This window comes from Hetaerina americana, unplaced genomic scaffold, assembly GCF_022747635.1.
Source record: "Hetaerina americana unplaced genomic scaffold, ioHetAmer1.1.p SCAF_27, whole genome shotgun sequence".
Classification (NCBI taxonomy): Eukaryota; Metazoa; Arthropoda; class Insecta; order Odonata; family Calopterygidae; genus Hetaerina; species Hetaerina americana.
This window is the reverse complement of record NW_027286841.1, coordinates 5,977,795-6,003,392: the sequence shown is the minus strand read 5'-3', so window position 1 is coordinate 6,003,392 and position 25,598 is coordinate 5,977,795. Positions and strand designations below refer to the sequence as shown.

The 25,598-nt window shown below is 39.4% G+C and overlaps 1 protein-coding gene across 1 annotated transcript in view; it reads right to left on the bottom strand.

The window, feature by feature from the left end:
- Positions 1-8,953: 8,953 nt before the first annotated feature.
- Positions 8,954-25,598, bottom strand: part of LOC139689673 (hemocytin-like) — a 202,796-nt gene continuing 186,151 nt past the window's right edge. Inside the window, exons 82-88 of the mRNA XM_071586862.1 lie at positions 24,798-24,956; positions 22,259-22,402; positions 19,018-19,131; positions 17,945-18,109; positions 13,275-13,389; positions 12,935-13,093; positions 8,954-9,642 (exon numbers count right to left, since the gene is read on the bottom strand). Of these exons, the coding sequence (XP_071442963.1) occupies positions 9,404-9,642; positions 12,935-13,093; positions 13,275-13,389; positions 17,945-18,109; positions 19,018-19,131; positions 22,259-22,402; positions 24,798-24,956 (1,095 nt within the window). The 3' untranslated portion in view covers positions 8,954-9,403. The remainder of the gene's footprint in view (positions 9,643-12,934; positions 13,094-13,274; positions 13,390-17,944; positions 18,110-19,017; positions 19,132-22,258; positions 22,403-24,797; positions 24,957-25,598) is intronic.

Genomic DNA, 25,598 nt, shown 5'->3' with positions numbered 1-25,598 from the left:
TCGTGGCGTCAGTTTTTTGGGATGCGCGTGGCATAATTTTCATTGGCTATCTTGAAAAAGGAAAAACAAGCAACGGCGAACTTATTGCAACGTTTGCGCGAAAAAATCAGGCAAAAGCGGACCCATTTGGCTACGCGTTGAAAGCGTTGTTTCATCAAGACAATGCACCAGCTCACAAATCCGTTATTCCAATGTTCAAAATCCATGAATTAAAGTTTGAATTATTACCTCATTCGTCAGATTCAGCCCCCTCGGATTATTTTCTGTTCGCAACCTTGAAAAAATGGCTCAGTGGTCTAAGATTCTCCAACCATGAAGAAGTGATGCCGGGATATAATATGAAGCCAGCCGATGTATAATATGAAGTCTCTTTCTCCTCTTCTCCTGAGGAGAAAGAGACTTCATATTATAAACAGTGATCTCAGTGAAAGGGCGAGTAGGGATTCAGGCAGTTGTTGAGTAGAGAGAAAAGCAAGTGAAATCGCTCGCCGCGCACCTCAGAAGGAGCGAGCATATCAGGGACTGGAAGGAGCGCCAGGGAAGTGCCAAGCGGAGGGCATGGCGCAAACTAAGAAGGCGCTTAGAAGCAAGGTGTGCTTGCGAACGAGGAATCAGTGCGTGAAGGCATTCGCGGCGCTCCAAGGAGATTGAAGAAATGGACGGTTGAAAGTTAAGTGAGGTCATAATAATGGAATCCTTGGAGACGCCGTGCTGCGGGTGAATGCTGGAGATGAAGTGGAGAAGTAATACCACGTAATTAATAGGTGAGGGCTAAACCACGAACCGGGGCCCTCGTGGTGGGAGCCCGTTAAATGGACACCGAGCCAAGACGTTCGATCAAATTGAATTATATACAGAGAAGGAAAAGAAAGCACATGGCGGGGAAGAAGAAAGTATCAAGGATTGAATGATTAACATGCTAGAAACTAATAGCGAGAGAAACGTGGTGGAAGACAGAGTGGGAGGATATGGAAAGTTTACAAGGAGAGGGAGAAACTGGTGCGCTATACAAGAAGGCTAACACACTTTCGGGTAAGGGAAAATCCCTGATAACCACCAAAGATACGTCGGGTAATAAGAGATGGAACAACTGTACGACAAAGACATCAGGTCAGCAAGCTAAGGCCTAGGAAGAAACAATGACGTACATGAGGATAGCTTAGGTCCAGGCATACTTGATTTTAGATAGGTAGAGCATTACGGGCATTCAAATAAAATAAGGTTGTGGGGGTAGAAAATATTCCCACAGAACTAGAAAAATGTGGGAGGAAGAGTTTTTATGGACTAATCATAACATTTAGCAGGGAGGAATCTGCCCGGAAGACTTTGTGAGATCAATGTCAGTTCCTATACCAAAAAAGGTAAAGGCTAGAGCATGTGAGGACTACAGAAAAATAAGTTTGATTTCCCACGCAGCTAAAGTTTTTCTCAGGATCATCAACAGAAGGATAGAGAGTAGGGCAAATGATTACTCAGGGGATGATCAGTTTGGGTTTAGGAAGGGGAGAGGTACGCGTGATGCCATTGCAGTAATGAGATCACTAATCGAGATAAATATAGAATACAATCAGGAGGTATTTGCCTGTTTCGTAGATTTCGAAAAAGCGTTTGATGGAATAAATTGGGAAAAGCTTATGAGTGTATTGCAGAAAATAGGAATAAATTGGAGGGAAAGGAGGCTAATCCGTACCTGTACATGTCTCAGACTCCTCAGGTGCGAGGGGGAACGGGGAGTCCGGATGGGCAGTGTTAGGAAGAGGTGTAAGGCAGGGTTGCCCATTATTACCTGTGCTATGTGGAGGAAATGATTAAAGAGGCATGGGAAGAAATGACGGTAGCAATAAAAGTCGGAGGGGAATTCGTTTGAGAGTGAATTGGGAAAAACTCTTTGAGTATATTGCAGAACATAGATAAATGAATAAATGCTAACCGGTTGGGTGATTCCGTATTGAAGAAAGATTCTTTTCCATTGTCGTACAATTCTACTATATTAGATAAGTTGCCTATTGTTAAATATATTTCAAAACTGATATACAGCAGGCGAATTTGCAGATACTCTTAGTAGTAGTATATAGGGGAGGCGACCGACAGCTGAGGTCATTTTCGCCATAGGGGATGGACAGGAAAGGATGAAGGGTGGACAGAAACCCGGCGTCGGTATAAGCCTACTCTTTACGAAAGGCGCCAAGGGGTCCGCAGCTTAACGTCCCATCCGACGGACGGCGTACTCACTCAAAGCGCCCTCCACAAAGCACCTCAAGTAGGGATAGAGATACCTCTGAAAAATATTCAACACCTCCGGGATTTGAACCCGCGCCCTATGGGCCAGTACGATAGCCACCGCACCAATCCCGATCCCCTGCAGATACTCTTGGAGGAGTCCAGTTAAGAATATACATCTTTTACGTTTTTCAGGTTTACGTATGACAATTGACGGGAATGTCGTTGGGACAGCCCGTAGCGCCGAACCCGTTTCCGCGCCTTTCACACAGGTCTATTGTGCCGATGTTAAAACTCTTTTGTTTCGCAACCTGGATGATAAATATTTTAGCCACGGGAGCGTTCGATTACCATTTGTCCTTCAGCAGAGAGAGATATTCAGTTAATTAAGGAAGGTGGTGTTTCGTATCAACCGTGATAAGTGAGAATTATGGTGTTCTGAAATTCTATCTCTTGGTTTCTTGGTTAATTTGGTAATAGGGAGTTAATCGCAAATCATGATAAGGTTAGTCCCATTTTACTATGCCTCAAAATATGAAACAGGTGCGTCATTTCTTATCCCTTGAAATACGTTCAATCACCCGATACGGCCCTGCATACTAATGTGCTTATTAACTGAAATGCTGACTGGCCGATACTGGGACATAATTTCGCCGCAAACCTGATCTCCAGGCATGCGGGAAATCCTATGTGGTAGATTATAATAATGAGTTGGACGAGAAAGCGCTCCGTTGAGATTACGTCGGACAGTATTGTGTGACTCCGGAAGTTTTCTTTATCACTCTCTCACTGGGCGAACTTCCACTTCGACAACCCCGTTCTCCCCCTTCTTGACACATTTCAAATTCCCCGCCGTCATTTGATTAGTCAAATGTTGATGAATCTACTGACTTATTCATCGCAAAACTAAATTCTGCGACATACTTCTTGCGGTTTTACAGAATAAATGAGGCAATCATAGCCTTAAATACACGATTTACTATTTTTTACAGGATTAAGCAGAGGTGATAATGAGGGCCTGTTCACCCTCTGCCACTCGGGTCGTCATCTCATTCACCCATTGCGCGTCCCATTATCCAAAATTAAAAAAGTCCACATTACAAATGCACGACCCCTGCCGCGGTGACTTTGCATTTCGTATTGCGCTCCGCCCATGTCATGAATATATCCTAAAAAAAGAACAATAAAAATATACGCATGAGTCTTTTGCGGACAGAACGAGCGGGTGAGCAACAACTGAGGCCACCGCGGCCCAAGGGCCTTCGGCTACGCGCCCCTACTTGAATCCCGCCGGTGGAAAATTTTCCACCCTATATGTTTAGCGGGCCTTATATTGACGAAATCACTGCGTAACACCCAACACTAAATTTGGCCTATAAAAAATGCTCCTTGATCCGGTCAGATGTTCCCCGAATGCCCTGATGAATCGTGCTGGGCTGATAGCGGTTCTCCGAAATAACGAGGAGTCACCGTTCGCTGGGAATACAAAATTTGCACGTCCTGCTGGCCTTCCACCACTTAAAAGTGGAGCCACCGGCCGCATCTCCAAACCTGGATGTTTACCGGGCATTTTTTGGCTTTCCTAAAACGTTAGCTATGCCATCATCCATCCCATGTATTTCAACTTCAAATCTGCACATATCCCATCCGTCGCCTACGTGGTGGATGGGATACAGAATCTGGCACGACATGTTCCGTCGATCGGCGACTTCAATCATTCTCCTGCAACGCTAAGAAACAAACGCCGTTCTTACTCTGCCCTCCAGGGCTTATAAATATTGTGCAGCTATTTTAAACTACTTCGGGTGGTTATTTGCTGTAAACATGTCCTACCCAATGCGTTTTTAATTTCTGAGCTGTATGAATCACGACCAAACATTCTGTGCGAAATCAACCCTCTCGTTATATACGTAGTCCTCAGATGTGGTTGCCGTTTCCTTTCTTGGGATGAGACTTAACACTATGCTTCCCTCATTAATGCTACGAATTAGACCACAAAAACTTGCTCTTCGGCGTTTTCCTGTTGTCTCGCCTTTTCTTGTTCTTTTCTATTAACTGCCCCTACAGTTTCGTTTGAGGATTTCTATATCCCCGTTTTAATATGTTGTCATTTTTCTTCTATTGTACCCATCTTCATTGCCTCATTGATAGTTTTTTCAACTGACTGCTGATATTCCGTCATCGTCATTGCGGTAAATGCTTCTGCATCTCATTTCCTCGCCCCTCAAGTTTTTCCTCGAATCTGACGGTGCCCTCTATTATATAAAGGGTACCGTCTATTACCGGCTATTCAACGGTACCCTTTATTGTATAAAGGGTGCCGTTAAAGTTTATTTTTACTACTTACAATGTTTATTAGTACTGACTTATATTACGAATACAATTCTCCCAGGGAACTGTGCGACTTAATCGCGCCCTTCCTAAATCTGTGTACTACCCTGTCCAATATATACGCGAACTGAGGCCATAAAAACTTTAATTTGAAAAATTTAGTCTACATCGATTTTGTCCCCTCCAATGTACTCTCCATTCGTTGCTATGTACTTATTCCATCTTCTTTTCAACTGTTTAAAGCACCCTTGGAAGTTCTTGGCAGATATGCCTCTGAGTTTTCTCGTAGTTTCTTGCTTAATTGAGTTCACATCTTCCCAGTCATGTCCCCTCATCACATTTTTGCATATTGGGAATGGGAAAAAGTCGCAGGGGGCGAGATCTGGCGATTAAGGAGGATACAAGTACTTGGAAAATGCCAGGTGACTCAGAGAGTTAACAGTCAGACTATTAAAGGGTAGATTTCGATTCGATTCGATTCTACGTATGTTGTATATATTGTGTTATAGTTATTAATTAGTCCTAAGATATCGTATGTATTAATTGCTTTATATGTATATTTTGTGAAATTTATCTTTACGTTTACCCTGACAAATATGTGGCGAGAGGTTAGGTGGTAGAGGAGGGTCCATAGTCTCAATCTCGCCCTAAAATAAAGACGACTATCCACATCTCTCATGATTCCACACTTCTCCTCTCCTCCGTCTCACACCCACCCCTTCCCTTCCCCTCTTCAACATTCCCCGCCACCACTCAATCTCCCAGACCACTCTCCGAATACCTCCCGATAACTCCCCACAACATCCAGCACTTCGTTCCTTTCCATTTCTGTCCAATTCATTTTTCCATCCCCCTTCAACATCATTCCTCAAAAGCTTCCGAAGCGCCCGATAATATCACCGCTGATCTTCTCGTACGAAAGCCTCTCTCTCTCTCTGTTTTAACCTAGATCCTCCCCCCATCTACCGCTCACGCGGAGGAAACAGCGATTATGATTGGCGGACAAACAAATGGCTTTTGATTTGATTTATTTTTCTCGGCTCAGCCGTCGGGAGATTATGCTGCCCCCTTCGGATGTTGATCGATGGCCCTTCCGGCTGCCTCTGAGGGTGTGAGGGAGGGTCAGCCAGGTAATAAGATTCAATCCGGGGGACCTCCTTGGGCCATCTCTCCCCCACCCACCCACCCTTGGCCCTCTTGGGAATTAAGTGCGGTGTCGCGGATGGAGCCAGCGCAGCGCCCTCGGTCGTCAAAGCGGCGAAAGTTGCGACCCATCAAAAACTCGCGTTTGACGGCTGTCTTTACGATGGGTCGGGGCGAACTTTAAAAAAATATTACACTTCCGTAAAACGCAAAGATTTTTGGCAAAGTTGTCACCTTCACCGACATTTTATTCGCCGACGAATAAAGAACGACCGAGGACGAGAAAATGCCCACCAATGGACGCGTATGGTGCATCATTTTAGGAGGGCGTGTTTCTCATTTAGAGCCTGGCTCATATAACCCGAATTAAACTATTGATACAATTTTTCTTTATTCCATTAGTCTTCTCCGCTCAGCCATTAAAGCGACTTTTATTTCAATTCAGGTGATTTACTACTCTTTTTCAATAAAGATAAAATATGGCCCACAAGATAGTAGCAATTTTTATGTTGGGCCAGAAAATACCCTTTTCCAAGGGCTAAACATTTTAATGGCTTTGATCAAAGGCGGGCATAAAAAAAGATATACATAGATAGATGTCATACTTAGACATTTACAGCGCGTACGCTTACGAAATATAAAGCATACTATAAGCATACGGACTTATTTACATTGCATAACGCCTGTAATTTTTTAGAGAGATATATAGATAAAAAAATCAGGATGCATAAAAAATAAAAATGTAGATATAATTTAATAGCAAATGGAAAGCGTATTTACCACAGAATCATTCCTACATTTTTAGTATTTATTGTGAAATAATTGAAACTACTCAGGTGTGTGAATGACATTATGATCCCTTTCCCATCGGCTCCCATTCTTCTTTCTTTCCCGGCGGCCCGCGCACCTCCCGGGCCGCATTATTTTTTATTTGATTTGGTGGCACGCGGTTCGGGAAGTGGGTGTGCCCACTTTGCAGCTTGGAATGTTGCAGGTGAAGGATTGGATGTTGGACATCCTCGGCTTCGGTCCTCTGGCAAGATTACTTCCTCTTATAGGATATCCTCCGCCGCATTCCCTCTAAAATTGTCGAGAAGGCTTGGACTGTCAATTAGGCCTAGACATAAGCTTCTTTCCTCTCGATAGCATTGTAACTTTCTTGTGCAGCGCAATAATTTCACCCTTCCTCAATGAACTTTCCATGTCCTCGTACTGCGTCTTCCACCACGCTTCTTTTGCCATATTTGTTAAACATCTGAATAAATTATGTAGCTCTTTCTACTTCCTACTCCCCGACTCTGTATTTACATTCTTCCTTTTCTTACTCTCAACAATCTTTCTGATCATTTTATCCGTAATCAATGGTTTCCTTGTCCTTTTCCAATTAACAATTTCTATAGTTCCGTTTGCAGCCTTCGGTATCCTTATTTTTATTTCTTCCCATTTTTCCTCTATTGTACCCAGCTCCCTGTTCTCACTTATAATGTTCTCTTAAAACTGCTGATACTCATATTTTGCACCTCCTTCTAATTCTTCAAAATTCCATTTCCTAAACAGTCTTCCATTTTACCTTTTTCAATCTGATTCTGCACATCGCCATTACCAAATTATGGCCAGAGTCCACGTCCGCTCCCGAGAAACTATGAGAACTGATCGCGCTGTGCCTAATCATTATGATGTAACTGATACCTTCCTGAATCCGTGGTCATTTACCATGTATACCTATGCCTTTTGGTGCCTTAACCATGCATTGGTGATGATTAATCCGTCTCCTGAAGAACTATATTGCTTTCTCCCCTTGTTCTTACTCCGTAATCCCCATCTCATTACATTCTCTTCCTTCCATTTCCTTCAATTTTGGTACGGATTTCGCGGCGACCCGTGTCATGCCCAAATCATTGGTCAAATCGGATGGCGCGAGCCAATCTATATGTTAAGGTCCTCAGCAACTTCTCTAACGGTGATTAGACGATTGGCCAATATTATTTTCTTCACTTCATCAATGTTTTCGTCTGTTGTTGACGCGCTCGGGCGTCCGACGCGCTCTTTATTACTCTAAAGCTCTTCCAGGATCAGTATCAAAACTTCCCCAAGGAAACCTTCTGGCCAAATTCCTTCCTCATAATTACTGAATGTGAGTCCAAAAAATCCCTATCTTCCATTTTTCTTGAAGCACTTTAGTAATCATGTGGAGATGTTTTCTATTCATACTGCCTTGGTCAAACATAACTCTTCTTCTGTCCCGCCATCATATTCCTGACCCAGACTATCCCATTCTGCATTGCATTCTCTTTCCATTTCTGAACTGGCTGGCCTTGTATCTATACCATAAGGCTCTTCAACATATCCTGCCCAAAGACCCTGAACCTCTTCTGGGCCTATTTATACTTCCCTGTCTTATCTTTCATGCTGGGTATAGTTTTTCCCACCCTATATCCTATTTTCTTACCTTCTTATGAAGTGCTTCTACTTTTCTTTGTCTTTTAAATTACTCCATATCCTCATTGATCTTTCAGACGTTTCCTCAGCATTATTAGTTCCTCGAATAAGTTTATTGTTTAACTCTACATACACCACTCTCCCCATTCCCATTTTTACATTCCTAGAGCATTTGATCTGTGATCCATTCAATCATGTTCGCTACATCCCCATAATCTAAGTTTCCTGCCACTGCCAATTTTCTCTGCTCTGTCAATTCTCAAAAATACATTTTTTCTGCCGACCAGTGGAATGGTTTCATATTTTTCACCCAGGTCCCTCATTTTCCCCATTTAGGATATACTATTTTAGGAGACTACCCCATTGATGACACAATGAGAGATCAAGGATAGATTCACATAGAAGGATATGGCTAACATAGCTCTGTACTTCTTGAAGCTCTCCTCCATGCACAATATAAAGAGACAATATGCCAATCTAGGTACACATTAAAATGTACTACTTTCCATAAAACCTCAATTCAAATTGAAAGTCAAAAGGCACATAAACATTCAGTTATCAAGAGAAGGTAGAAGATTCACTTAAGGGAAATAGCAACTTGAAACATCTCTGGGGCATAGTAAGACAAGAAAAACACACTGTTTTCCGAAAGCCAAGATAATATAGTGACATTACCATATTTATATATATATATATATATATATATATATATATATATATATATATATATATATATATATATATTTATTTATATTTATATTTATATATATATATATATATATATATATATATATATTTATTTATATAGATAAATGCTCAGTTTTGTAACACCCATCATGACTGCAGATGTCAGGAAGAGCCTAAATAGCCAACCATTCTGTATCTTATCAATTAATAACGTGAATACAATGAATCTCAACTTATGTTATCAGTAAATCTGTATCATAATCAGTAACAGCCAACCAGGTGACTAACATACGTATATACATGTTGTAACATGAGGAAGTACATATACAAATGAGAGGTGAATACTTACACTTCACTCTTACCTAACTGCTATTGCTTTATTAGAATTCATGTCAAATGAAAAAGGTTAGTTAAGTATCCAGAAATAATCACAACAATCAAGACTTCTACTTACTCTATTTGTGTGTACATCTTTATTTTGGTTTGCTTATTTGATGAAGTGGACAAAAACTAAAACAAAATGGCTCAACAAAAACTAAATTCCACAACAGTCCCCTACTACATCCAGGTAACTTGCAGTTTACTATGCGTCAGCATCCTTGAGAGGTATGTGGCGTTGCCCAGTCTTTACACCTCCCACTTTTGCCGGCTTCTTCAAACTTCCCCGGGTCTCAGTGCCCTCACAGGCATTGCATTCGCACGTCGTAGGAGTGCTTATCTTTCTCTCATATGCATATCCATCTTCACACACAACCTCCACAGTTATTGATTTGGTGTTAGTCGCCTGGCAGCACTTGCAATTTCCTTGCTGACTGAAAGTATCTGTAAAGGATAATTTAAAATCAAGTTTCAAGAAATACAAGAGTTAAAACACAATAGAAGCCGTTAAGCACAAGTGTTTTCCCAAGGTGATTGTTATGACCATAATGAAATGACTCATTTCATCTGGGAAGAATGTTACAAAATAATAATTCTCATTTGCCAAGTCAAATAAATCCTTAACAAGGTTGGAGTTACTGGGGAAAACAATTCACTTACCATAGTCTCCCACACTTTCTGACCAGAGAGAAACATTTAAGAGCTGATCCTAATAATTATCAACAACTGTCACTTGGAAGGAGACATATTCTTCTCCTGCTTGAGGATTAAATACCACACCACTGATTTATACAAAAAGTTATGGATTTCATATGCCAAAATGGATGCGGGTTGAACATTCAAAACGTGTGTGTGAATGGGCCCTTTTTTGCTGTGCCTCTAAAAGGGTATTCTATCACATCTTTGGCACAACTGTAAGTAGTATTAGAGCACCGAGCATGAGATTGTTTCCTCCCCTTTCTTGAAGCCTTTGCCGAGAGCATTGGCATAAAATCCTTTCACTTCACTACATTTAGGGATGAGAGTCTAACTGGGACGAGTATTGCTGATGAGGCATTTTGCAAGCAACTGCTGACACTGCCATCACTTTAGGGCCCTGTTTACATCATGTTCCTGGGAAACGGACTCCTCAACAATTCCTGCTTTCCTGGAGTCAGCAATAGCAGCACTCCAGCAGGCTTTGTGGTGGTATGAGTGGAAGATGGTGATGGAGGATCTGAGTCTATATACCCATCTACATCTACATCAATACCCTGCAAGCCACCAAAAAGGTGTGTGGCAGGGGGTGCAGCACCAGGAGGAAAGGGTAATGGATGAAGGAGTTAGGGTTTTTCAAATGGATGGGGAAAGGTGAGGGGAACCTGCAAAAAAATATATAAATATAATCGTATAACCATGCGCAGTCGCTACCTTGTAGGTTAATACTTATTATGTCGAGCCGGCTCCTGGGGGATTTCGATTACAAGCATTTTGGTCTCTTACTGTTCTCGTAAAAAATGACCATTTAAACCTGTCAGTCTTGCAGTCAATCTCTCTAATCTTACATTCGTGATCCCTCCGCCCGTAATACGCTGGGGTTCGTATTATGTTATGAACTTGACAGTATCGGATGATACACCATCCAGGACGACTGTTTGAACATGATTTTTTAAAAATTGTCTAATGCAGCATATAACACTCCCGTGTATTCCATAAGTTTCCAACTTTGCAAGTAACTTGCAATGAGGGACTTTATCAAAAGCTTTTTAAAATCTAGAAACATCGCATCAACTGGAATATTACTTTCACCAGTCGCCTATGACTCACATCCCAATCTCACTCCTAGATATCTTTAAGACAAGAAAAACACTTTCAGCTAATATCTTCAACTGTCTTTCAGGGATTGTGATGATAAATCCCAAAGACCTGAAAATTAACAGGGATAAAGAGAAGGACTGATGTCACAAGAAATGACACTTCGGGGCATTTAAATAGGAGACACATTAGGGATTTGCATAAGATGACACCACATTGAAATCCACACAGAGAACGGTTGGGGTTAAAGTTTGAGGCTGTCGATAGCATAGAAGAGCTATGCTAAAATATACATATCTGCAGCAAAACGTTCACACCATTGATGCATAAATATTAAGGTGCTCTCGCTCATAGGTGCACAGCTGCCTTACCCGATCTGTTCTGAGCAGAGAAAAAAAGTGAAAAATAGTGAGGATGTATACACCCATTCTCTTTCAAAACAGAGAAACACAAATGGTAAAAAAATGATGTTGAAAGTTCTCTTTCAGCTAGCACTCACAGAAAGCAGTTCCCTCATGTCTAGCACATGCATACATGGGCCAAATTCCACACATATCTAGCATTTCAATGCTTTAAAGCCCAAGCCCATTTCATATGAGGTTTACCTCACATCTTCCACAAATGTGTGCAATGTACCTTGATCATACTTCACTGAGAAAGTCACAGAAATGTACATTTCATACTCAGAAATGACAATTTCAAAATTTTTGCAAAAGATATAATTATCAAATTTCCTAGTTTGCAGCTCTGGCATAACATTAAGTTCATCATGCCCCTTCATGAATGGCTTTCCATTCATTTCAACCTGCACAGGCTATTGCAGCATCATTTAAAAAATAACTTCCATTAGCTTTAAGACTAACAACTTAACAAAAGGTGGTGAATCATTTCATTTCTTCACTTTCCAGTCCACTGATTAGAACTGGAGCTGTAATCAAAATTAACAAAATGTCTCCCGGAAATAACATTCCAAGGGAGGTTTTCACTCACAAAACATCGTGTAAGATGATAATATCCACCAGAGAGCATAAAAGATCCCATGAAATATTTTTAGGTCAAATTATTACTCGCACTAAGGAGTCCTTTACATAAGCCTATGCCTTAATCAGTCACAAATTTTGCTACGTAGATAAGTGGTCCACAATTGTTCTCAATTAGTCAGAACCGCTGACAGTTCAAGTTTTTTTTAAATAGTTTAATAAATAAGTGAAATAAATAACAATACTACTATTAATAATGTAACAATTTCAAGACATAAAAATCATTCAGCTTGACCGAGATTTGAACCCAGATCCCTTTCCGCCCGACAGAGTGCTTTAGCGAGTCATGCCACCGAGGTATTCTCTGGCATTCCAACATTTCTGGGGGATTTAAAGGAAAAAGATGTTAAAACAAAATACCACGCCCATAACGTCACTAGTATTCGTAGTCATGCCCACTGTATCACAATGGATGAGGTTAAAGCAAATATTTAAATTCTACTATTGCTAACGCCAAAGTTAGAGCAGTGGCTTCTAGAGCGTGAATAAATGTTATGCTTGTAAATAGAAAATGCCGTTCTTCTGAAACATGCCATCTTTGAGTTTGTGCACATCTGGAATGCTATGTAAGTTAATCTTGTTGCCATGGATGCAACTGATGGGAAAACTGCCACCAAATGGATAAAAGTTTTGCCATTGGAGAAAAAGTATTCATCATATCACCATAACAGAAATGAACTGCTGACAGAAACTGTATGTAATAGATCACAGCTCCCTAGAAATGGACCAAAAGTCTCTAGAAAGGGCCAAGTGCAAAAGGCTTTGCTCATCAGAGCAAATGCTGAAAGAATAATACCTTTCCAACCAAAGAAAACATCAGAACTAAAAACTCAAACTAAGAACTGGGGTGATATGGAAAATACCAATAATCCTGAGTTTTCATGAATCAATGAGCCACTTACTGAAATCAAAATATGTCGATGACTGGCAATTCCCTTTGCATTCTTGGAATCCCGGTATTGGAATGGTGTTTATACAGTTTCCATGGGCATTCTTCCTCTCTTTAATCAAACCAACAGTTAACGGCGGGTCTACTTCAACTGCTGCACAGCCTCCTTCAGCTGGAAAGGAAACGTGACTGGCATTAATAAGGAATATAACTATTTCCACTCATGTCCCTCCATTCCCATTCCATATGGGTAAAGATGTGCATGAAAGAAGCTTGCTATTATTATTGGTAAAAACAGTGCAACAGCATACCGACATAGTCTTATGAGATATTAGTTCTGAGAAAGTACTTACGCAGCAGGCAAGACTCAGTGACGTTGCATTTCTTGCAACACTTATCTTGGTAAATGTTTTCTGGAAGACAGTCATCAACATCCGGACATTTTTCTTCAGAACTCACAACTTGTAGCTGCAATGAAATGATAATATGGCATCATGGCATTGGCAGGTAGGTTTCATCACACCATGTCATGAGTAAAAAGTGACAATTCTTGAATACAGTTCATAAAAATATACAAGTTTTTTGGTTTCATCATACAAAATCATAAAGGATAAGAACAGTGCGTTTCATGGCATGCATAGCCAGAAGAAGAGACGAGCCACATTGGCCTAATACACATTCAAACAAGAAATCCCACCAAACGGCGGACAAATACTCATTTATATAGAAACAGATATAAGGGAAAGGGGGCATAAAGCATCGCAGATCTCAATGTAAATTACGTTTCCTGGATAGCTCAAGTGGTTAAGAGCCTCCGCCCGGGAAGTGGAAAGATCAGGAGTTCAAATCCCGGACTAGTAAATAATTTTGCATTCGTGATCTGCTTGATTCCGCCTTCTCCACCTCTCCTGTATTCGTCCTTTATGTGTGTTCCTAACCCTTTTCCTTATATATATATTTTTTTAGGTAATCTACCGGTGAAGGTAGGTTTTTGGATGGACACAACTACCAAACAAATATTTTACTACTCCTACAAAACACAAAATCCATCAATCTGTTTCTATATAAATGAGTATTTGTTCGCCGTTTGGTGGGATTTTGTGTTTGAATGTGTGTGTGTGCGTATATATATATATATATATATATATATATATATATATATATATATATATATATATATATATATATACATATATATAGTATATATATAGTATATATGTATGTATATATATATGTATATATATATACATATACATATATACTACCTTGATCAAAAAGTTCCCGGAATAACCACCGTGTGGCGCTCCCATCGTTCCGATTTGAGTTCTGTTTTTTTTGTTAAATTGGTACATCTGTTGTTGATATTCCCTTTAAATCTTAGTGTCATAACTTGACATTTGCAAAAGTTACGTAGCCAAGAGTACATCTATCTCTGTGTGTGTTGGCGATTTTTTACAATTTCTGAAATGGATTTAAATTTGCAACAACGAACTTGTATTAAATTTTGCGTAAAAAACGGATTTAGTGGCGCACGGACGTTGGAAATGTTGGAAAAGTGTTTCGGCAACGATTCTCTAAAAAAAACGGTCGTTTACCAGTGGCACGAGCGGTTCAGAAGTGGTCGTGAGTCAATCGAAGATGATGAACGCAGTGGCAGACCATCGACATCGAAAGTCGGTGAAAAAATTGATAAAGTAAAAGAAATGTTGGTCAATAACCGCAAATTAACCATCAGAGAAATAGCGGAGGACTTGAACATTGCCTATGGATCCGCCCAAGACATTGTGGTTAATGATTTGGGTTTCCGTCGTGTAGCATGCCAAAAGACCTCAATTTCATGCAAAAAAGAGACCGTGTTGACGTCGCAAAAGACATGATTTGCGAGGCTGAATCCGATCCCACATTCATCAAAAGGATCATTACTGGAGACGAGACGTGGGTTTATGAGTACGACACGCAATCCAGACATCAGGCAAGTGAATGGCGTTCACCAAATGAGCCGAGACCAAAAAAACCACGTCGTTTTCAGTCAAAAAAGTAGGCAATGCTGACGGTTTTCATGGATTACAACGGTGTAGTGCATCATGAATTTTTGCCAGAAGGCCAGACAGTAAACAAAGAGTATTATTTGGGCGTTATGAGACGTTTGCGTGAAGCAATTCGCCGAAAGAGACCAGGAATGTGGGCAGAAAACTCGTGGATTTTGCACCATGATCACGCACCGTCGCACAGTGCTATCATTATTCGTAATTTTTTGACGAAAAATGCAACAAATACCATCCAACAGCCACCGAATTCACCTGATTTGGCTCCCTGTGACTTCTTTCTGTTCAATCGAGTTAAAAAACCATTACGGGGAACGCGTTTTAGCAGCCGAGAGGAAGTAATGGAAAAATCGCAGGAAGCACTGATGGACATACCGAAAACCGACCGTAACTTTTGCAAATGTCAAGTTATGACACTAAGATTTAAAGTGAATATCAACAACAGATGTACCAATTTAACAAAAAAAACAGAACTCAAATCGGAACGATGGGAGCGCCACACGGTGGTTATTCCGGGAACTTTTTGATTAAGGTAGTATATATATATATATATATATATATATATATATATATATATATATATATATATATATATATATATATATACATATATATATATATGTATATATATATATGTATATATATATATATATATATATATATATATATATATATATATATATATATATATACATATACATATATATATATATATATACATATATATATATATATATATATATATATATATATATATATATATGTGGTGTGTGTGTGTGTGTATTTATATATGTGTATATATGTAAATGTGTGTGTGTGTGTGTGTGTATATATATATATATATTTATATTGATGATATAGAATGACTCACACCAGCAGTATAACATTTGGACTGCACAATAGAACACAAATAAAATAGATAGCACTTAAAAGGAAACACACATTGTAGATTGTGTCTAAATGTGTTATATGTATGTGTAAACACTCACACGAGCAGATTTATCACGGGGGTGCGCCAAAGGGTTGGTGGATCTCAGAAGGTTTTTGAGATTGGCGGGTCGTGTGTATGCGATAGATGGGCATTGGGGTAGTAAGTATGAGGTCGTGTCATTGTCATGTAAAATTGGAAACAGTTCTTTAAGGAGGGTTTTCAGTCTGTGTGATCCGGGGAAATAGGTGGTGCAAAGGTTGAGTCCTTGCGTCAGATGTGGGCTTGTTTTTGTGTGGTATGTGTGGTCGGGTGGAACGGTGGATTTTATTTCATAGCAACTTTTCTGGGTAACCGCGTTTGAGGAGTGCAAGGTGTAGATTGGCAAGGTATTTGTTGAGAGTGGCTGTGGTGTTGCAAATTCGGTGTCCGCGGATAGAGAGAGAGTTAGGAATCGAGCGTTTCGTGTGTTGAGGATGACAGCTTGTGTGGTGTAGGTATTGCTGATGGTTAGTGGCTTTGATGTGTACTGAAGTAGTGAATTTGTTGTTTTGAAGTGAGATGTCTGTGTCAAGAAAGGTGATGGTGGAGTCTGAAATGGAAGAGGTGAATTTAACAGTGAAAGATGAATTTAAGGTGGATAAGAAATTATTGAGAGACTCTACACACACAGGGTGCGGCAACATAACTTCCTTTTTTTAAATGCAAAACGGAAGTTATGTTGCCTATTAAGTTTTAGATTTGTTCTATTGTTTTGTGTTTGAGTAGAGGGTAGGAGGGATGCTAGAATGGAGACACTAGAGCATTTATCAAAGGGAGTGTTATGTTCGGAGGCATGCTTTGGGATTGGGAACATCTCAATCAGGGAAGAATTCTTAAAAGAGGCCCGGTGGTTATTGATTCTAATATTTAGGGGTGTGGTCAATTGTCCAATATAAAAGGCAGGACATAGTTGGCACTTCAGATGGTAAACTACATTGCTGGAGGTACACGAGGAGTAGGGAATTGGTGGGAGAGAGTTAATAAGCTGATGGGAGAGGGAAGGGTTTTGGGTTCTGTAAATAGGACATGTTTTGCATCTTCATTTATTGCAGGGCATGGGAGTGCCTTTGGGATGGGGTAGGGAGGTACACCACCAGGGATGCCTCATACAAGAATTCCCCATTTATGTCATTTTCATTATTTCACCAGCACATATTTAGCAAAATGAACTCTAAAACATGAAGAAAAACCAGTAACTTAGCAGTAGTAGAGTAATACGGGAGGCGACCGACAGCTGAGGTCATTTGTGCCATTAGGGATGGATGGAAATGGAGGAAGGGTTAAGAGAAACCCAGGGTCGGCATTAGCCTATTCTTTAACGTAAGGTGCCAAGGGGTCCACAGTTTAATGTCCCATACAATGGATGGCGTACTCACTCAAAGTGCTCTCCACAAAGCATCTCAAATAGGAATTGGGATACCACTGAAAAAGTTCTGTTGTCATTAGGATTCGAACCTGAGCCCTCTGGATGAGAAGCCAGTACGCTAGCCACCTTAACATTTCGGTCCCCATCAGTAGCTTATCCTTCCTTCATAAAACACTTAACAAGTTTTGCACTTCATTCTGGCCAACTTACATAAAAATCCTTGACTTTTCCCAGTTCTCCAGTTTGCAGTCCTATGACAATTGCCTTCCAATTCTTTGAGGGTGGGTACAACAAAGTCCTGTAGAAAATGTAATTTAGACCACCTATTCCATCCTTTCACAGAATTACTACCCTCATTTGGGCATCTACATATGGATAATGTGATTTTTAATACCAACAGTAACAAGATTCTTGCAGATGGCAATTTTTCATGAAAATAATAAACTGAGCCCTTGCCAAATGCCATTGAAATATTTTCAAGGCTTGAACCAAGCTTCCCTCCTTCAACCGGGCAACCGTATGGGCCCTCCAGCCCTTGCGATGACACTGCCGTGCTGGGCTGACCATGCCAGATGGGCGGGCCTCACCCATACAAGGCAAGAGGGGGTGTCAAGGCCACGGCTCCAGCAACCCACTGCTCACCTGGCTTTCTCCATTCTCCTCGCAAGTGTGCACGGTGCACCCATCGTCCGTCTCCCACCGGCTGCCAGGCGGGCGCAGCGCACCATCAGCCATCACACAGGCCACCTGCTTGCACTCCCCACAGCATTGCGTCGACTCTTCCGGGGCTTCCACGTACTCCCAGCCCTGGAACCCAATTGGCAACGGTGAGCAATGAGCAATGAGCGATGTGCAAAGTGGACCATCATCTGGACTGGAGGCGCACATTTTCTGAGCCCTTTGCAAAACAGTTACACATTCAGGCCAACGGCACGTGGACCACTTAGAAGTGTTATGCAGTGGTGCTTGCCACTCTGCAGCGCCATAGAACGAATAACTTGATTAATCCTCTGGACCAACTCATTGGATCAAAGAAATTAAAAACAAGCTGCACTACTTGCTCGGAATATTCAATTAAAAAGAGTAATGAACAATAAATTCCATTAAAGAAACAAATAATCAAATGAAAACAACTCAACTTAAAGAAAAATAAACCTTACCCATAAACCACATTGGGCCAACCAGTGTGACTGTGTGTTTATTTGTAAGTTTCCAAATACGGTCCCTGGCAATAGGATTAATATCCTTGGAAACCTATTCAGGAAACACCCCCCCCCCCCCTGTTTAAATGTGAGCGGATGACTATTTTGAATGTGTGTCTGATCATTGGCAAGGGATCTCAGTATTCCCCTCCTTTTTCTTTTCTTAGTAATTAATAAGTTTTGTGGTAGCTCATAGCCAGACTGACTGAATACCTCGCCATTAACCACTTTGGGCCAATCAGTGTAACTGAGTGTGTGAATATCTCACAATTTTGAGTGAGTCTCATCAACGGCGAGAGATTATTCTTCCCTGGGGATCAGCACACCAAGTGTAATATTCCCCTCCTTTTTCTTTTCACAGTGGGGTAAAAACGCTTTATGGCGCTTACAGTAAAACTGAAAGCTGAAATTTAGTTGAATAAATTGTGACTCCGACTAGCTGACTACACTGTGGCACACCACCTAGGCAAAACTCAATGACATTCACAATGGACCACCCCGGGAAGAGCCTACCTTGGCGCAATCTTTGTTGCATGTCTCAATCATCTCCTGCTTTGTGAGCTCCTTGTCTGGTCCAACAGAACAGTACATTTTCTTACACTTCGCTACCAAGAATGTTTCACCTTCCTGCAATGAAGTACACAAAAACAGATCAATATATATCCCTATCAACTTGATTACTAACATGAATTATCCATGTAAATATAATCACAGCATTATCTCTCAGATATCAAGGCTCTATAAAATAATTCTCTTACGTTGTCATCTGTCTGGGTCGAAACTAAAAAAATACATTTAACTCTATCCATTACACATTTTGGATGTTTCATAATTTGAACACCATCCCATGGTAATTGTTAATTTAATACCAAAATATTATCATAGCTTTCATAAAACTAGGCTTAATCTCAGATCAAAAGACATAGAAGCACCTAAAAGTTATTTTCATTTATATCCCAATGACATTATTAAATTATTTCTACCATGTTGTTGACCGTTCCAAGCATATGCATTTGCATACATTCATGTTTGCAATTAATATGTGCACGATAATCAACCTCTAAGCAGCAGATGAGACTTCCTTTTATTGATTACTCTTCATTACTATTTCACAGTTTTTTATGTATTTTAAAAGTTAAGCAGTTGCCCGCAGTGACTTCCTCAAGTTAATTTAATTAATGCACCAAAAGCATGGTGCATTAGTTGTAAGGAGGATCATCTCTTGGAGTGGCTGAGATGAAAGGCATTAATAATACATTAATTTGCCTAAAGATCAGGTACTAATTGCTTGTACAAGATATAAGGCACGTCAGATTTTTCACATTCACTGACAATTACATGTTAGGCATAGAATAAATCATCGTTGTATATACATATGAAATAAATTATTGATAAAGATTATTGCAATTGTCATGGAAGTACATCATTCACCGAATAGTAACAATTCATTACTAGATAATTTTTTAAACTTATCTTAAAAATAGATGTAGACTTGGCCTCTTTACATGGCTGGGTAACACATTGTATATTTTTGCACCCATAGCTAAGGGCCTATTATACATAGATGTTTTCCTTTGATGGTGTTGTAAATGGATGTCGTGACTAATTCTAGTGGGATATAAATGAATGTCTTTGTTGAAGCAATATTTGTACAGGTTGTTTCTCACCAAGGCAGCAATGTGATAAATGTACAAACTTGGCATAGTTAATGCATTTTGATGAATGAATAATGGCCAGCAAGGAGTCAAGTAAGTCTCCAATAGTATACATCTTACAATTTTTTCTTCTACAGACACAACTTACGCAGCATGCACACAAAGGAGCCCCAAAAAACAATTCCATATTTCACACGGGTCTGGAAATTAGAAAAATATATGGTTTTCAGTACGCCAATACGAGACACTACTGCAAAGAAAATTGAAACTAATTAACACAGAACTTAGGTTAGCAAATAGCCTGGATACATGAACAGTCCAACTGCCGGTATGTTGCACATGTAGTCCCAAATATTTGGCATATTTTATATAGATAATAGATTTGCTGCCCATTGTCTAACTTTGCTCATTATGTTATTAATGCAAATACTTTAAAATGTTCAACTTTTTTCTTTTTTAACTTTGTTTACAAATGCCTTGTGGCATGGCACATTTCTTCATAGTTATAACTGCATTTCTGAAGCACACTCCTGTGCTCTCGACATCTGCTAATGCAACAATAATAAAAATAGATGAATAATTTTTATTAACATGCACACAAACTAAGCTACTAATGATTCCACGTGAAAAAATAGAGCCTCAGCAATTCAGTAACTCAGATTCCAATCTACTGCAAGATACTATCATGTCATCAACAATACTGCCATCTAAGCCTAGCTATTTTTCAGCATCACTGACTGTCATGATATAAGATTAGAGATAAAAACAATGAAATAGATTTTTCCTTGCTACCAATCTCTATTATATTTGAAAATTGTACATATCTAAACCCAAAGTGGAGGACAATTTTTTTCTTATTGCAGCCAAAATCCAGTGTTCAGCGCCCTTCATTGGTGTATCACCCTGTGAGAGAGTATTTCATTTCCTTTATTTTAAAAATACAGAAGCTGCTTTTATTAATACATCCTTAACATCAGAGTTGATACTTTTGGAACCTATCCACGGTTGCATTTCCTCCACCATACAATACTTTATATGAGTAATTCCGCATTTCTTCAATGACAGTACACCAGTCACAACATTCCACGAAGTTTTGACTCATTCACAATTCTGCTAAATAACTCTTCCTTCTTCCTGAAGGTAATCGTTTTCTATCCATGATCTACCATGAACCATGAAGCATAAAATTGACTCATGATGATGATTTGTACAAAATGTTTAATTAAAAAAACACTCAAATATTTGAGAACAAAGTAACAGCCTGCTGTTTCTACACTTTTATTGATGCACGAATAGGATGATTACACTTATTCACAATTGCGCGTGGGTGCTACAGGCTCATGGCCATTCTGGCAGCTTCCTCCTCAGCCCCCCCCCCTATATTTTGAATGATAAGCTCACCGATAAGAGTCAGATATGGTCGACAGTGCTGTGCAAGAGTCCATACAGTAAGGAAGAATACAGGTTTACTGCCAGCTTTCACCCCAAGGGATCTTAGCTTGAAATTGGGATCTGCACCATTCACATCCAAGTGAAATCATGCAAAAATACATGGTTTAATTTCTAATCAAATTATACCACTTACATACATTCACACTCGGTGGATACCTCAAATTTAGATATCACTGGATCTGAACTCACTTTAATAGAATTTTGCTACACTCTTTCGGAGTGAAGCAAAAAAAATATATCGCCCTACTTATTATTCTTACAGAACGGAAAATATTATGGAAAGAATTATTCGAAACCACTCTATCCCAGAAAGAAAAAAATCGATGGAATACCTGAATATGTATATGAATATAAACCAGAAGTTTCAGATACAAATTTCGACTCTTATTTTGACTACACAATTAAGCCGTGTTTTGAGGGGAAAAAAGTGCATCCAAAAAAGTGCAAATGTGGCACATAATTTTGAAAGCTTGTTTTTGTGATTAAATGATGCCCCACAGCCAATTATGTATGGTGATTCTTCAATGATAAATATTCATGTCAACACTTTTCTGAATCTAAATGAATTCATGCTATGGAGAGTATTCCCTCCTTTGAACACCACCTTAACTGTAAAAATGTATTCTCGTCACTTTAGAATAAATTACCTTGAGTTCATGTTCTCCCACTAGGCAGGCAACCTTGAATGTTTTATTACAGCAGCTCCCCTCAACTGGAAGAACTTCTACCTTAAAATCTTCATAAAGATTTTCCTCTTGAGGACAAGTTATGTCAACTGACTGAGTTTGAACCTGAAGTGGAATAAAAAATATTTCATAAAATATTGGATTTTCAAATTTCCTGTAAATGAACTTGATTAAAATTTGCAGAAAAATTGCCTATTTTGGATGGTGTTAATTATTTCATTTGGCATGGGCAAGTTTAAAAACCACATGAGTCATGGATACAAACGGGTCCTCTCCTTTCAATGCAACAATTTCAGAGATTAAAAATCATTCGCCTTGACTGGGATCCCAGTCAAGGCGAATGATTTTAACACTCTGAAATTGTTGCATTGAAATGCACATTAGCGGATGACTCCGTTAAAAGTTACTGTTGCGGCATCTCCCGCAGTTTCTTTCGAATGGCTCCTCTCCTCCTTACAAGGTTACACTTTTCAGGATCTAAATGGATCATTTTTCTTTCACTCTGTCACAAAGAGACAAAAGGCAACTAAGTACTAAAAAATACATAATAATATAAACCAGAAGTTTCAGACACTAATTTTGACTCATAGCTTTGATTACTGGCACATAAGCTGCACCCCAAATTTTAGCCGTATTTTGAGTACACTGAATTTATGACAATTTGGCGCAAAGGTCATGAGCAATGAACATGTGGAGGAGCTGGAAGACTACAGTAGGAAAAGCAAAATTCCTGACAGAGATCCCAACCCATTAATTAATTTCCATTATTAATGATTTATAATGGAAATAAAGAGCTTGAAGGCAAAAAATCATTGGAAAAATACTAATGTAAAACAGAAACTAATGTTACGCCATTGTCTGCAGTAAAATCAGCACATATTAATCTTGATTCAATATTTAATCTGCTAAAAAGTTAAGCATATATTAGTGAAACCATGCTTTGAGCAATGTACTTTTCAACTTATGTGGAAATTTTAAGGATGCATTTGAATAAATAATAGCATTAAGTCTGGGAATAACAATTTTCCCATATATATTAATATAATATACAAAAATATGCATTGCCACAAAAATATTTTTAAAATTATGCATAAAGTTTATTCAAAGAAAATTATACATACCTTGTTTAGGATCATGACTCATCTTCATCTTTTACTCTATTGTGAAATGAAACAACCTTGGGATATAAATTCAGTTTGCAGAAAACAAATCGCATTTAGCCTGCACTTCTGGACTTAACAATCCATTGAAAGCTATGGAGTTGCTGAACAGTAAACAAGCAGGGGTTTAATTTTCACATTGCCACTTGCATTGGCACAAAATAGCAGCACAATAGTGGTGATGCCTTTCATTCGCTTGCGGCAATGCATTTTCCTCTGATGTCATATGGGTTTGCTTTGGCATCTTTTTCCAGAGGAGACCCATTTCATCACCATTAAAATCCAGCTGCAGTGGGTAACCATCAGAATCCTTGAGCTTCTTGAAGTCGCCAGTCATGTTCTCTGCAGACTTTGCTCCAGAGCTTCCAGTTTCACCATCCCTTACAATGTCTTGGGCGCCATTTCTTCATTTAAATCTCTTGAACCACCCACGGCTTCCCTCAAATACATAATTCTTCTTTGGCCATTGATGACCCTGGCATCATCTTAATTAGGTCAGCAAAAATCACTTACGCCTTCTCACAAATGATGATCTCTTTAACAGTATCACAGTATAATTGCTTTTCATTTGAGAAAAAACCTTTCCACATTGTTGAGAATTCATAAATGTTGCTTAGATATTCTTATCACTCCCTTTGAAGCATCAATACCCATAATTTTGTCCTTGGTGCTTGTGCAAATTGCTGACGTAGATCGATTGTGTGTATGCTAGATCAGTTGCACTCATACCGCACTCTTGCTTTTCAATGGCTTTACTTTTCATTCTTTTCATACTTATTTTGATTTTCTTTTACTACTGTCTTCTTGCGGCTTTTCCTTCAGCGACATTTTTGCAAGATTTATTAAATTTGCACAATAAAACCACAAATTATCTATCTGAACACAAGTTTGGAAAATGGTGTGATCACAAGCAACACTGAGATGCTTTCGGAATGAGTGCTGAGCACAAACCGATGCTGCAAACACACAAAGCTGGACTTCCAATCTCTTAGTCACAAGCAAGACAGTCTTTTTCTTCAATATTTATTCTCGTTATGCAAATTACTCGTTTTGCAAGGTGCTCATCAAGCAAGATTCAAATGTAATTTTCTTGTTGAGTGAATAACTGCTGCCATTCATAAACAGCCCGCATTACACCATCAAGTTGTCTTGATAATGCAGGAAACTGCACTAAGTTGATTCCATGTTACCAATTATTTACTGCATTTGATCTTTTTAAAATTGAGGCTTAAGAAGGGAAGTGCATACTCAAAATAACATTGCTATGAATTGTATTGATTCAACATGGGAGTCTCAAGTGAATCATTTTACATACATAAGATACGGCACAAGATACTTACAACGCCATCTATCTCTCGGCAGTAATACGTCGTGCAGTAATCACTGGACACCCAACTGGTTCCAACGCGATGCAGTTTTCCATTAGCCATGCAGGCAACTTGCTTGCACTGCCCACAGCATTCCTCAGAGTCTGGCGGAGGTTCTTGGTACTCCCACCCCTTAAGTGGACGAGAAGAGGAGCATGTGTGCATTGAAACAATACTCTCTACCGAGGAAACAGCACAGAGCTCCCCAAGCATGGCTACATCCGATGATGTAATTATGAGAGGCGCTTCATCACGGCAATGCGCAGCGCAGCATGAGGAAGCAAGAACTTCTCTTCCTGCACGCCGATCGAATGAATGGACTTGGGAAGAGTGCCTTGACTACATTTTCTTTTAATCAATTATTTAAACCATTTGAGTTCAAGTAATGCTTTTCTAATATTTTTAAGTATTTCACATAATTAATTGTATAATAGACATACTAGGTAGTGATTGCGAAAATATTTTAGAATCTTAGCCGCTTCTTGATGAATTTACCCTAAATTTTCAAAAAAGAGTCTGCTTAAACTTTAATCTAAGTACTCCCACAACGTGGAATTATTTGAAAACAGCATAGTAACACTTTATTTTTGGGCTAAGCATCCCTTAAAATGGTGCTGCAACTTTTGATCTTTGGTAATTAACTTGAGTACGGTGGGATACTAATTATGATTTTTTAGGAATATAACTCACCTGAATGCCTTAAAAAGAATGCATTTCAAGGACTTTCATTCACTACTGCCATACAAGGTCTGTCCCAAATGACGTATGACTCAT